Genomic DNA, 12,885 nt, shown 5'->3' with positions numbered 1-12,885 from the left:
CCGTAACAAAAAATCACATCAATTTTCTTTATAATAATAATAATTATCATTTCGATTTAACTAAGCTTCAGCTATCACAATAATAGTTTTGGAGAATGGAGAAGAAAAAGGTAGCAGTTCCCCTCTCGCCCCGTCGTTGATCTCTTCTACAGCTCTGTTACGCCCGATGGCTTTTTCCTCATCAGTGCAAGCAAGGGTACGCTCTCGCAACCACTTTTACTTTTTATGGATCTGAAATTATTTTCTATTTCTAAATCTCAGGGTTCCTTACTTTCACTTTTAGCTCTCCAATTAAGGCACATGAATCTCTGCAAGAGAATCAGAGGATTGAATTTGTTCCTCTGAAAAGTTGATTTCCTATTCATTGGAACTTTAAAGAGTAAGATTTCAAGCACAAGACTCTGGAATGTATTTTTTTTCTTATTTGCATTGATGCAAACATCAAAAGCGAGATTGCTTAAGGCACATGAATTTTAATGGAAAATAATCATTCTCCTACAATAGATTTAGGTAAAGGTAAACAAATTTCTGATGTTTCTGTTTATGCCTTCCAACCATTCAATATAGCAACTACATTTTTCTGAACAAGATTATTCGTGTAGCATCAAAATCATAGTTAACATTGGAGATTTTACCGTTTCCACCTTTTCCATCCTGTTTTGATCAAATGGAGAGTTAACTTCAACTTTTATTCATACAAATCAGCATGTAATATAAGCCAAAAGCAATAATCACCTACTCAGTATGTTTATAATGCTTTAGGATGTTTACAAAAAGCTTTACAATCAATTCAAATTAATTTAGAAACGGCATGGTGTTCAAGTTATTTTTGTTCACCTGGAGTCCATCTAGCTAGAAGGTATTTGCCTGGATCATCAGGTTCTCGCTTGTCCCACTGTAGTTTATAACTAATTAATAAAATTGGCATATAGCAAAAAGAACAACTATATTTATAACTAGTTAATTTTAGCTTATGAAGAAGAAAGGTACAAACATGGTTTTAATTGATTGTGCTGGAGCTGGTGATATAATATCAGTTGCTGGCCTGTCAAGTCCATCAATTGGCCATACAGTGGCTACTGTGGAGGTATTTATTTTTTGCTTTATATATGTATATAATATATTTGGCTTGGTTCCTTATTTTTTATTGCCGTTTAACTTCTTGAAAATGGCCATCATTCATTTGATGTGGCCTTTGCATTTTTTCAATTCTTTTAAGCCAATATGTAGATAAATATAATATTGGCATAAATTGATTTGTATGTTTATAAAATTTACTTGTACTTAATTTTTATGAAAAATATTCTTGTATTTTGAGAACCTTTTTAGCATGTAATTGGTGATTGTAGTAAATCTTTTAATGTCCCAGGTTATGTCTGCTTTGCCCACAATTGAATGGGACCCTCCAACAATTTCCATGACTTTTGGTGTAAATGACTCACCATTGGCTGGTCGTGATGGTACTCTTGTAAGCGTTATGTGTTTTACTTTTACTTTATCTTGCTGCCTTCAGTTACATGTGTGAAAAACTTTAGGTATGTTTTTCAAATCCCAACTTGGATCTACCCTTTTGTTGTCTTTGAAGCTGCGTTCTCTAGTTTTTGCACAAACAGTTCTTTTATGTTTGTAATTATTGGTTACTTTTTGAGTAAATAGGCTGATATTGAATTCTTTGTAGTTGACTGGGGGGAGAATTGGTGACCAACTGATGGCTGATATTGAATTCTTTTATTGTGCGTCTGTGTGAATAACTTTCCTTTCTTTATCTTTAACATGATTTTTTCTTTATGCTTACAAGCTCTATGCCTTGTGTCTATATTAGACTTCAACATTGGAGAAAGAGGCTTACCCAGCTTTAGATGAGTTGACCTCTCAACTGAGCACACTCAATCTTGAACGTGTAAGACAGATCAAGAGTCGTTTGGTTGCACTTCCCGGTCGTGTGCAAAAGGTATATAATATTCATGGCAAAACACCTGTCCCCTGCATGAAAACTTCTAGACTTTATATAAGAATTCTGGAAAATGAATCATCTTGTAGAGTACACAACTATGAGCTACTAAGGGTGTTATTATTCCTTCATTTGTAACCACTAAGCATTTACCATTGTTATTGGTATATGTTACTCTATTAAATAGAGAACTAACTCATGTATTGTTAGGCAAAGTAATAGAATTCCTCTATTTCTTTTATTATTCCTTATTTTCAACTAGAATACTTTTGCTAAATCCTTGTGGATGCAGAGTTGGACGATTCAGGGGTAACGGTTTATTCATGGGATCCCTTTTTCCATTTTTAGGATTCCATAATATTTTGCATTCACTAATCTAGCATGCAAATTGGATTATAGTATTATCTACTAACCGTGCCATTTCACTCTTCTTAAATAGAAAAATTTTATCTACCAAATAAAATGCTGCCACTTCCCTTTTTAAGGTATATATGAGTTTTCTATTTCATTTTCTTCCTTTTTTCCCAGGTGACCCCAAGCCAATCATTTAATTTAATCTTAACCACAACGAAGTTTAAGGTATATTTTCTCTCCCTTCATTGTTACTTGCCCCCTTTAGTCTCTTCAATATTTTGTGCTAGTCTTGGAATTGCTTGATGCTTAATGAACTGGTCTTCAATGTGTGTGTAAGCTTAACCTATTATATGAGCATATATTGCAAAAGTTTTAATCCAAAAAATTTAAGACATACACTGGGAAACAACTTTGGCTTAACACTATGTTTGATAATCTATGCAGCATCGAGAGATTGCTCGAAACCAAGATAAACATGTAAGTATATATATATATATATATATATATATATATATATATATATATATATATATATTCTGACAACATATGTGCATTTGTATTATTTTGTTTCATCTTATGCAATAGTTATAAAAGTTTTATTGTGATTTGCTGACAAGACTCGTGAGAATATTATAGCAATAGTGTTTTCTTTTTTATTTTCATTTATTTTTCATGTTTGTTGTGTTGAAGTTGCAGGACAATTTCAAACTTATCGATACAACAAACATGTGAGTTGTTGTTTTTCTATTTTAATTTCATATTAAAATTTATCATGTGCTGAATTCCATGTATTTTACTTTGCATAGGTGGGCGAGTTTAAGAGCTATCAAGAGATATGCCGCCACTAATGAATCAAAGCACAAGAGGCACTCAGATTTGAAGCTATCACTCCCTTACTGTCATTAGTTCATTACTCTACTGATAGCTTATGTAAGAATGAATTCAATGGGTCACTGCCCCATGAAAATGACTATTTTCAAACTCTTCTACAGGACACAGCAGCTGGACCAGCTATACAGGTATATGCTTATTTGTTTATGCTTCTCTAGTGCACTTGTGCTCGTGCTTCTATTTTGATATTGTTGCTTATGTATAAAATAGGATCATGTATTTGAAGATAAATTTATAGAAACTGATTCAATGAACTGAGACAAACCCAAATCGCCTAAAAGGTGCCAGAGTTTTCATTTCAAAGGAAACACAACTGAGCAATGAAAAAAAAAAAAAACAATTTTGTGGCGGTTTCTGACACCTAAAACCAGCATCCACAAAATATACGCCACAAACCGTTTTTTGCGACTGTAGATTTGACGGTTACTGGTAATACCATTTGTGGCGGTTTTTAACCTCTAGAAACAACCAAAATAACATCTACAAATCACACATTTTTTGTAGTGTATGATGTAATGTACTAATGTCTCTTAGGAGCATGTCTATACGTTAGTTGAAATGAGATGTCATAATAGTTATGATGTATTCCTTTTATTCTCTATTATAAGTAAAAAAAAGAAAAATACGTATATTATGAAAATTAATTATCTATATTAAATTCTACTAATTCTATATATTCTTCATAAAATGGTCATGCATTAAATGATGAATATTTTAGGAATAATTTCATTAAATAAGATAAAAATAGTTAAAATTTGCTTTTATTTAAAAACAAAAAATGTATGTTGGTTTTTTACATATAATAGAAAATAGAGGGAATAAGAGCAAAAGAAAGGAATTTCCATAACTTTGTAATTGTTGTTGATTAATGACACTAATTAAGTGACATGATTGTAACATATGTCATAATTGTTAGAATCAATCCTCGTGGCCTACAGTTTATTACATGTATCACGACTTTGGGATAAATGTATACACTGGATGGATCCACTATGATAAAGCTTCATAAAATATTATGCAAGTATCATAAGTGTTTCTTATGAAGACTATAGTAGAGTAGTCATTTGACTTGAAATCCTTACAATTCCAATATGTAAGAGTTGTAGGCTTTGATGATATCGAATATTATTCATGACAGAGTGGTTATAAATGTAGTTAATTGAATCTGCAATGCATCATGTGAAAGATGTGAGTGGTGTGGAGAAGATTTGCCCCTCATGCATAACAAGAGACGTGTCTTGGGCCTTCGATAAAGTGATACATGAAATATATGTGGCTTTGCAGGAATCAACCAATATTGGATATTGGGTCTATTTATGTTTGAACGTCTACTTGGGTACCAAGAAACATTTGATTAGACTTAACAAGGATGTGACTATTATGTATTATGTTCAATTAAAGACATATGGACCATAATTATGGTTACATGTGAGAAGGTTAAAATTAGATAATTGATTTATTCTCTTTAATTGAGTGACAATGTCACATTGTTAGATGCTAATATTTGTTTATAATATTTAATACAATGATATATATTAAATATTATTGCTAGTTAAGTGAGAACCCATGAGATCACACACATAGAGTAAATGTTAGGGACGAAATTATTAAATTAAATATTATTTAATCAAATGGACAAGATATTGGACTTGTATTGAACAACCAATAAGGAGGCAAATTTAGTCAACGATAGTCTATTAATAAATAGGTTAACCTAGTCATACCTATGCATCTTTCTAAGAGAGAAAAACATAGAAGAGTTTTTAAGAGTTTTGGGAGATGCACAAAACCCTAATCATGTCCTCGCAGCTAGTATTGTGACACCCTCTACCCTGTATACATAATTAAATAAATATAATAATCATGAAAAAGAAATATGGTATTGGAATAACTTCAACTAAAAATAAAGAGAATCACATTTGAAATTCAAATAAAGCTAAAACAATGCCTAACTATTACAAAATTAAAGAAATGTTTTATAGGAGGTAAACTATAATTCTTAAAACATAAAGCATGAAACATAATCTAGGATCCTCGGTATCACAAGTATCAAAGTTGTTCCTTCAATCAACTAGATTCCCCGTAAAAGAAAGTCTCTTGCAACCATATATAAAACATCCACAAGGAAAATGGGGGAGTGGGAACATATTTCACTCCGGCTATTGATGTAGAAAAGGTCGAGTAGTCACACACAACATTATATAAAACCAATAATTAGTTTTTTCATCAAACCATATCATAATTTCAACTCATTTTATCTCTCATTCAATCATGACATCAATTAAAACATAGTTCAAACACAAGAAAAATGTTATGATCAAACATAGACTAGACTTTCCTAAACTATATGCATGTAGCGCCAATAAAAACACATGTATCCCTACCCGAAGGTTGAGTTGTCTAGGAGTACATGCTGGGTCAAGCTATAACAACACTTTCACTAGAAGGATATATTACTAGGGTTTTGTTAGATATAATTTTATCTTATAGTTTTTATCTTATAGTTTTTATCTTATGGGCCTAGGCCCACTACTTTGTATTTAAACACATCTTGTGCTTTGCAATACACAAGGAATATGTTCTCTCCATTCACCATTACTCTCAACATGGTATCTAGAGCCTAATCCTTGACCTCCCGGTGGACCCACTGTTCATCGGTGCCCGGAGAACGTGTCTCATTCCGTTTTCCAGCTACCCACCCTGTCGTGTCTCCTTCCGGCAATTTTTTTCCTATTTTTTTTAGGGTTTTTTCTTCGCCGCCGCCGTCCGCCACCGCCGCCGCCGCCTTTCCGGCCGGCGACCCCCCCATCCAACTCGCCTTCCTCCGGCAAACCCAACGTCGCCAGTCGCGTGGCAAACGGAGGCCGCACGCGCCCCCACGCGCCGGTTCCATGCTCGCGCAGTTTCTCTCTCCTCTCCGTCGGTCGCCGCGCGTGGTGGTGCGTCCGGCAACTTTTCCGGCGGCGATCACCGGTGCCGGACTCGCCCAGACCCCCTCTACCCAGATCTATGATTTGTTTTGTGATCGGCCATCGTTTGTCCCGAATCTCTTCCTTATCGGGCCGTTTTTCTCTCTCCTATTGCTGTTTCTCTCTCCTGTTACAGCATCTATGGCTTCCTCTTCCGCTGATCGGCCTGACTCTGCTATTTTCACTAATTATGTCAATGTCCCTCTTTCCATTGACAAGTTAGATGGCACCAATTATGATACTTGGGCTTCAGATATCAAACTTTGGCTTAAGGGACAGGATTATGTTGCTCACCTTACCCAAACAGCTGCTTCTCTTGATGAGAAGGATCGTCCTCGTTGGTTGAAAATTGACGCTCAAATTTGTAGTGTCCTTAAGTCGACTATTCATCCCTCCTTAAAGCAAATTTTTCGTGCCCATGAGACATGTGTTGATGTATGGGAACAAGCCCGAGTGTTATACACCAATGATACTCAACGTCTCTATGGTGTGTGTCAAAACCTCTAGAATATCATCTCCCCACGACGTCTTGATGGCTCCATGGCTGAGTATTTGGGCAAAGTTCATGGCCTCCTACATGACTTCAATGAACTTTTGCCTCCTGCTGACACTCCTGCCAAGGAACTAGAGCAACGCCAAACATTCTTTATGTTGATGGCATTGTATGGGCTTCCTGATGAGTACTCTTCCATTCGTGATCAGATTTTGGGATCTCCGACCGTGCCTACCTTGAACTCGGCTTGGTCTACTCTGTTGCGTGTGCCTTGCAAGTTTTCCCCTGACATACCTTCTTCAGCTCCCACTAGCGACTCCTCTGCTTTGGTTTCTCAATGTGATGATCGTTAGCGTTCTTGCAAACCGGGCAAAGGTCGTCCCAAGTGTGATCACTGTCACAAACTGGGCCACACAATTGACCATTGCTATGTCTTACATGGTCGTCCCCCTCGCCCTACTACTGCTGTTGCCCATACTGCCTCTCCTGTCTCTACTGCATCTGGTGCTACCCCCTCTGATAGTTCTGGCTCTGGGCCCCAGCTCTCTTCAATGACTTCCTTAAATGGTATGAAGAACGTCAAGCTTCCAATTCCACTACTTCTGTTGCGCACACAGGTCCTTCGTTTGTTGGTCTCACTCACTCCACCTCTCTTGGCCCTTGGGTCCTAGATTCTGGTGCAACCGATCATATTTCTGGTAATCGGTCTCTTTTCTCATCTCTTTCTACCTCTGCTTCTTTACCCTCTATCACTATGGCTAATGGTTCTCGCGCCACATCTCATGGTGTTGGTACTGTCCACCTTTCTCCTTCTCTCTCCATTGACAATGTCCTTTATGTCCCAGAGTCTCCCTTTAATCTATTATCCCTTAGTCGTCTTACTCGCTCTCTTGATTGTCTTATCTCTTTTACTAAAGATTCTATTTTCTTACAGGACCGGAGTTCGGGACGGATGATTTGATGGCATCCTCACTTGCATGGACATGAGATGATGGACAAGGAAGATGATGCCTCACTCCAAGGATCAAGTTCTTCAAAGGTGGCACAAGGTTTTAGGGTGGATGATGATAGAATGGATGAAAATGGAGGTTGGGTAGAAGGTGTTTGAGGAAATGTTTGAGAAGGGTACTCTAGGGTTGGCTCACTTCATGATGATGAAGGCCACTTCTAGGGTTGTTTCTCTCAAGGTGGAGATGGGAGGGAGGTGGCCGGATTAGCCAAGGGTGACTAAGGAAAGATATAAAGGCACAAAAGGCTCTCTTTATATTCAATATCCAAAAGTATTTACAAGGTGTGGGGTGTTGGGTATTTATAGGAGGGGAGGCATCTAGGGTTGCATTTGGAGTAGGCAAATGCATTCCAAATGAAATGCAAATGAACCCTAAATGCAACTTGGTGGCCAAGGATGGAATCTTTGGGTTTAGATTGCCTATATCTAGTAGAGAGAAAGACTCAAAAACTAAAATTAAGGCACATTAACAAAAGGCAAGCACACAAAAGAGTAAGTCCTAGAATGGCACTAGAATAGAATTTATCAAATAGGCTTAAAAGAAAGTAATGCACTTAATGTGTTTGATTAAATGTCTCATAAAGTCAATAAGCATTGTCCAAAAGTCCAAGAATAACTCCAAGTGCCAAGGTATGAAAATTTGGTCCAAAACTCCACAAGTCTAGCAAAGGTTCCCTTTTTCTTTTGTCTTTGATTCTTTTGATTTTGTTTCTTTTGTTTCTTTTGACACTTGACTAGGTCACGGTTTTGAGGTCCAAAAGTCCAGCCAATACTCTTTTTTTTTTTTTTTGAATTTTATAGTTCTCCTTTGCTTGGGTTTTACACTTGTGTTTGTTAGTTTGATGAGTAAGTCCTTGGAGTATCCTTTTAGCAACTTACAATGGCTTAAAGAGACAAGTTTTGAGTGTCTTCTTAAGGTTTTTAATGTGCAACAAGAACTTGCACATAAAAGGAATTTTCATACTCAAAACATCAAACAATACATAGGCATGTTAAGTGCACTAAGGAATACACAAAGTGGCCGAAAATTTTAAAGCAAGTATGTGCAAAGAAATTAATCACACATGATATTTTAGGAATGTAGAACATGCTAGAACTAATTAGCATGCATGATTGACTCTCTAAAGCACATCAAGGACTCACGGCCATTTTATCAAACAAGTGGCGTGCATGTCATTTTTTGTTCATTTCAAACGCTAAACATAAAAACTTGGAATTTCTTTCAAGGTAGTTCAAAGAAAACAAGCTTATGACAAAACCATATGGATTATAAAATGAAAAACATCATTTTATCATGCAGCCCAAAAATTTCCAACAACTCAATTTTAAAGAAAAAATGGTAGGAACCCTAGCAAGGAAGCCTAAAGCACCAAGATGATTCACAAGAATGATGAGGCATGAATCAATACATGAAAAAGAGGAATAAGAATCATGACATATGACAAGATGATGACTCAATCATGCACAACAATTTAGACATTCAAGGAGACACAAATGACATGACCGAAAATACCAAAGATGGAAAAGTTACCCTTGAAGAACCAAGGCTCTAGATACCACATGATGGCATCCTCACTTGCATGGACATGAGATGATGGACAAGGAAGATGATGCCTCACTCCAAGGATCAAGTTCTTCAAAGGTGGCACAAGGTTTTAGGGTGGATGATGATAGAATGGATGAAAATGGAGGTTGGGTAGAAGGTGTTTGAGGAAATGCTTGAGAAGGGTACTCTAGGGTTGGCTCACTTCATGATGATGAAGGCCACTTCTAGGGTTGTTTCTCTCAAGGTGGAGATGGGAGGGAGGTGGCCGGATTAGCCAAGGGTGACTAAGGAAAGATATAAAGGCACAAAAGGCTCTCTTTATATTCAATATCCAAAAGTATTTACAAGGTGTGGGGTGTTGGGTATTTATAGGAGGGGAGGCATCTAGGGTTGCATTTGGAGTAGGCAAATGCATTCCAAATGAAATGCAAATGAACCCTAAATGCAACTTGGTGGCCAAGGATGGAATCTTTGGGTTTAGATTGCCTATATCTAGGTGCATGATAAGACCATGCAACCTTTGCCCTCCACTTGGGCCTAAGCCTTTCTAACACCAAAAATAGATCCAATGAACACCAAAAAAAATGTGTCACCCTTCTAGTTAACACCCTAGCCCAAAATTAAAAACCCTAATCATCTAGAGCACCCCATAATACAAGGGTAAAAAGGGAAATACAAGGGAAAATAAATTCTAAGTCCTAAACACCCCAAAATACAAGGGTAAAATTGGAAATACAAGTAAAATAAATTCTATGATTAAAAAGAACTTAGGAGCTAAGGTCCAAAAGTGGCCTCACTAACCCATTCCTCTTGCCTCCTTTAATATATCACCTCTTGGTCTTCTCGGCCTTAGTGTTATTCCATCATGATTGGCATCGGATGTGAGTCTCATGGCCTTTATCACCTACGCACCTCTGCTCCTGTTGGTTTGGTGGCAGATTCCCCTTCCCTCATCCATGCTCAGTTAGGTCATCCTAGCCTTGCCAAGCTTCAACAACTTGTACCACGTCTGTCTAAGTTGTCTCATTTGTCGTGTGAGTCGTGTCAATTAGGCAAACATAGTCGTAGTTCTTTTTCTTCGAGAGTCCCCAACCGAGTGTTGTCTCCTTTTGCTTTAGTTCATTCTGATATTTGGGGGCCGAGTCGGGTCAAGTCCACTTTAGGATTTCAGTATTTTGTCACTTTTATTGATGATTACTCTCGATGTACTTGGTTATTTTTAATGAAATCTCGTTCCGAATTATTTTCCATATTTCAATCCTTTTATAATGAAATTCAAACTCAATTTGGTGTTTCTATTCGTACTTTTCGTAGTGATAATGCTCGTGAATACCTCTCTCACTCCTTTAAAGCCTTCATGGCTTCCCATGGTATTCTTCATCAGACTTCTTGTGCATATACCCCTCAACAAAATGGGGTGGCTGAGCGTAAAAATAGACACCTAATTGAGACCACTCGCACCCTCTTACTTCATGGTAACGTTCCTCAACCTTTTTGGGGTGATGCTGTCCTCACTGCTTGCTACCTCATCAATCGAATGCCATCTACTGTCCTCAACAACCAAATACCTCACTCTATTTTATTTCCCACTCAACCTCTCCACCCTCTACCACCTCGCGTCTTTGGATCTACATGTTTTGTCCATAATCACAGTCCTGGTCTTGACAAACTATCCGCTCGGTCTCACAAATGTGTCTTTTTAGGGTATCCTAGGTCTCAAAAAGGGTATAAATGTTTCTCACCCTCCCTTCGTCGCTACTTAATTTCAGCTGATGTCACCTTTCTTGAGTCTTCCCTCTACTTTTCATCTTCTTCCTCTTCTCCTACACCTGTCATTGCCCCTTACCTCTTATATTTTTGATACTCCTCCTGTGTCTGCTATGTCACCCAACCCCCCACCTCCGCCTCCGCCTCCACTTCAAGTTTATCATCGTCGGCAACGCTCTAGCCTTCCCATTGGACTCCCACCCGACTCTACTTCGGTGCCACCTCCTTCGTCTCCTCCGGCCCCACCACTTGAGTCTGACCTCCCTATTGCCCTCCGGAAAGGTAATCGTTCTACTCGTAATCCTTCCCCTCATTATATTACTCTGAGTTATCACCGGTTATCCCCCTCCCAATATACTTGTCTCTCTTCTCTTTCCTCTGTGTCTATTCCTAAAAATGTAGGTGATGCCTTGGCCCACCCTGGTTGGAGACAAGCCATGCTTGATGAATTGTGTGCTCTTCAGAACAATGGTACTTGGGATCTTGTTTCTTTGCCTCCTGGGAAGTCTGTGGTTGGATGTCGATGGATCTTCACAGTCAAGGTTGGTCCTGATGGCATCATTGATCGACTCAAAGCTCGTTTCTTAGTGATGATTAACACCTTGTGAAATGTCATGTTTTACGAAAGAAATTAATGGGTTGACCAGGGAAATGTATGAGAAAAATTGGTATTGCCCACGAAAACTTTAGAAGAGATAGGGGCTAAAATTTAATGATGACTCGTAACGCAGTGAAGAAGACCCGCAACAATTGCTTAGCATTCTCAATGCATACTAGCTCTACTAATTTGGTTGAGAATATCTGTAGAGGAATATATATATATATATATATATATATATATATATATATATATATATATATATATATATATCCAAATTGTCACCTATAAATTAGGAGGCTAAAAGGGATAATGGATTCAATTGTGAATGTCTAGGTAACCTAGCAATATCCCTATATTGAGAGGAGTTTACACCTAATCTTTGTTTTGTAACTTTATTTAGAAATTAATTTCATTACTATTTTGTAGTTTTGATGAGAGGAAATGTGTCTCATTCCATTATCTTTCTTAATTTAGCAGACAACAACAAGTCATCATGTATTAGGGTTAGGGTTTAGGGTTTAGTCGTCTAGATTGCAATTAGTTTCCTTGACAAGATAAGAGTTTATGACTTTTTATTTTTATTTTTTAAGAGGACATGTTTTCATGACTTGCTTGTTTTTCTTTCATGTCAACTTTAGAAGGTAAACACCATAGATCCATGACGATTGAGCATCCTAACACAAACTCAAGCTCCTAGACTCATGCATATCCCTTATACGTTGCCATCATGGTCTTCTTTTGGTCCTACTCCTTGATGCATATCCTCAAGTCTACTGCCTGATCTTGCACAGTAATCCTAAAGTGTCTAGTTTGGATCCTTTGTCATTATCATTTGGTTTCTCCTTTGTTAAAAGTCTTATTTCAGGGTCAAATAATAAAATAGACTTTTTGGAAAGTAAATATGAGAGAAATAAATAGTAAAAATAATAAAAAAAATGAAAATTAATAATCACTATAAAATAAACATCTTGATCATATTAAACTCCTATTAGTTAATACTAACCAATCTATTTACAACTACGATGTTAGAAACTTGCTGCACTATTTTATAGCATTCTTAAGGCCAAATGTATCACAATAGTAACAATGAATTAAATCCATATATTGAACCCAAATGACCTATTGTTGTACTAGCTAAATGGAGTTATGATGTAGTCCAAGTGAGACAATTGTTTGGATTTTAATTTGCAAATAAATAAATAAATAAAAATAATAGTAATTAAGAGTGTTGTATTCAAGTTTGAGAGAATATAGGTTATGGTTCACCTATGTAATCAATCACTTTTCCTTTGATTAAATTATTG

General features: G+C 37.0%; 1 protein-coding gene across 3 annotated transcripts; it reads left to right on the top strand.

Moving 5' to 3' along the window:
* The first annotated feature begins 940 nt into the window (after window positions 1-940).
* Window positions 941-6,214, top strand: LOC114914978 (uncharacterized). Of its 3 annotated transcripts, none has more exons than XR_014431554.1 (8): window positions 941-1,087; window positions 1,370-1,468; window positions 1,823-1,951; window positions 2,480-2,530; window positions 2,750-2,782; window positions 3,002-3,033; window positions 3,112-3,324; window positions 4,352-6,210. XR_014431554.1 is itself a non-coding variant. In XM_083068386.1 (7 exons), the coding sequence occupies exons 1-7, from the start codon at window positions 974-976 to the stop codon at window positions 3,209-3,211; spliced, it is 564 nt and encodes a 187-aa protein (XP_082924512.1). In that variant the 5' UTR covers window positions 941-973; the 3' UTR covers window positions 3,212-6,214. The 3 variants fall into 3 exon arrangements, 1 of the variants encoding a protein (XP_082924512.1); XR_014431553.1 differs by having other exon boundaries at window positions 2,996-3,033; window positions 4,352-6,209; XM_083068386.1 differs by having other exon boundaries at window positions 2,996-3,033; window positions 3,112-6,214.
* Window positions 6,215-12,885: the final 6,671 nt, after the last annotated feature.

Source organism: Cajanus cajan, chromosome 2 (assembly GCF_000230855.2).
Source record: "Cajanus cajan strain Asha chromosome 2, NIPB_CcT2T_4, whole genome shotgun sequence".
NCBI lineage: Eukaryota > Viridiplantae > Streptophyta > Magnoliopsida > Fabales > Fabaceae > Cajanus > Cajanus cajan.
This window is presented reverse-complemented; position numbering and strand designations above follow the sequence as displayed.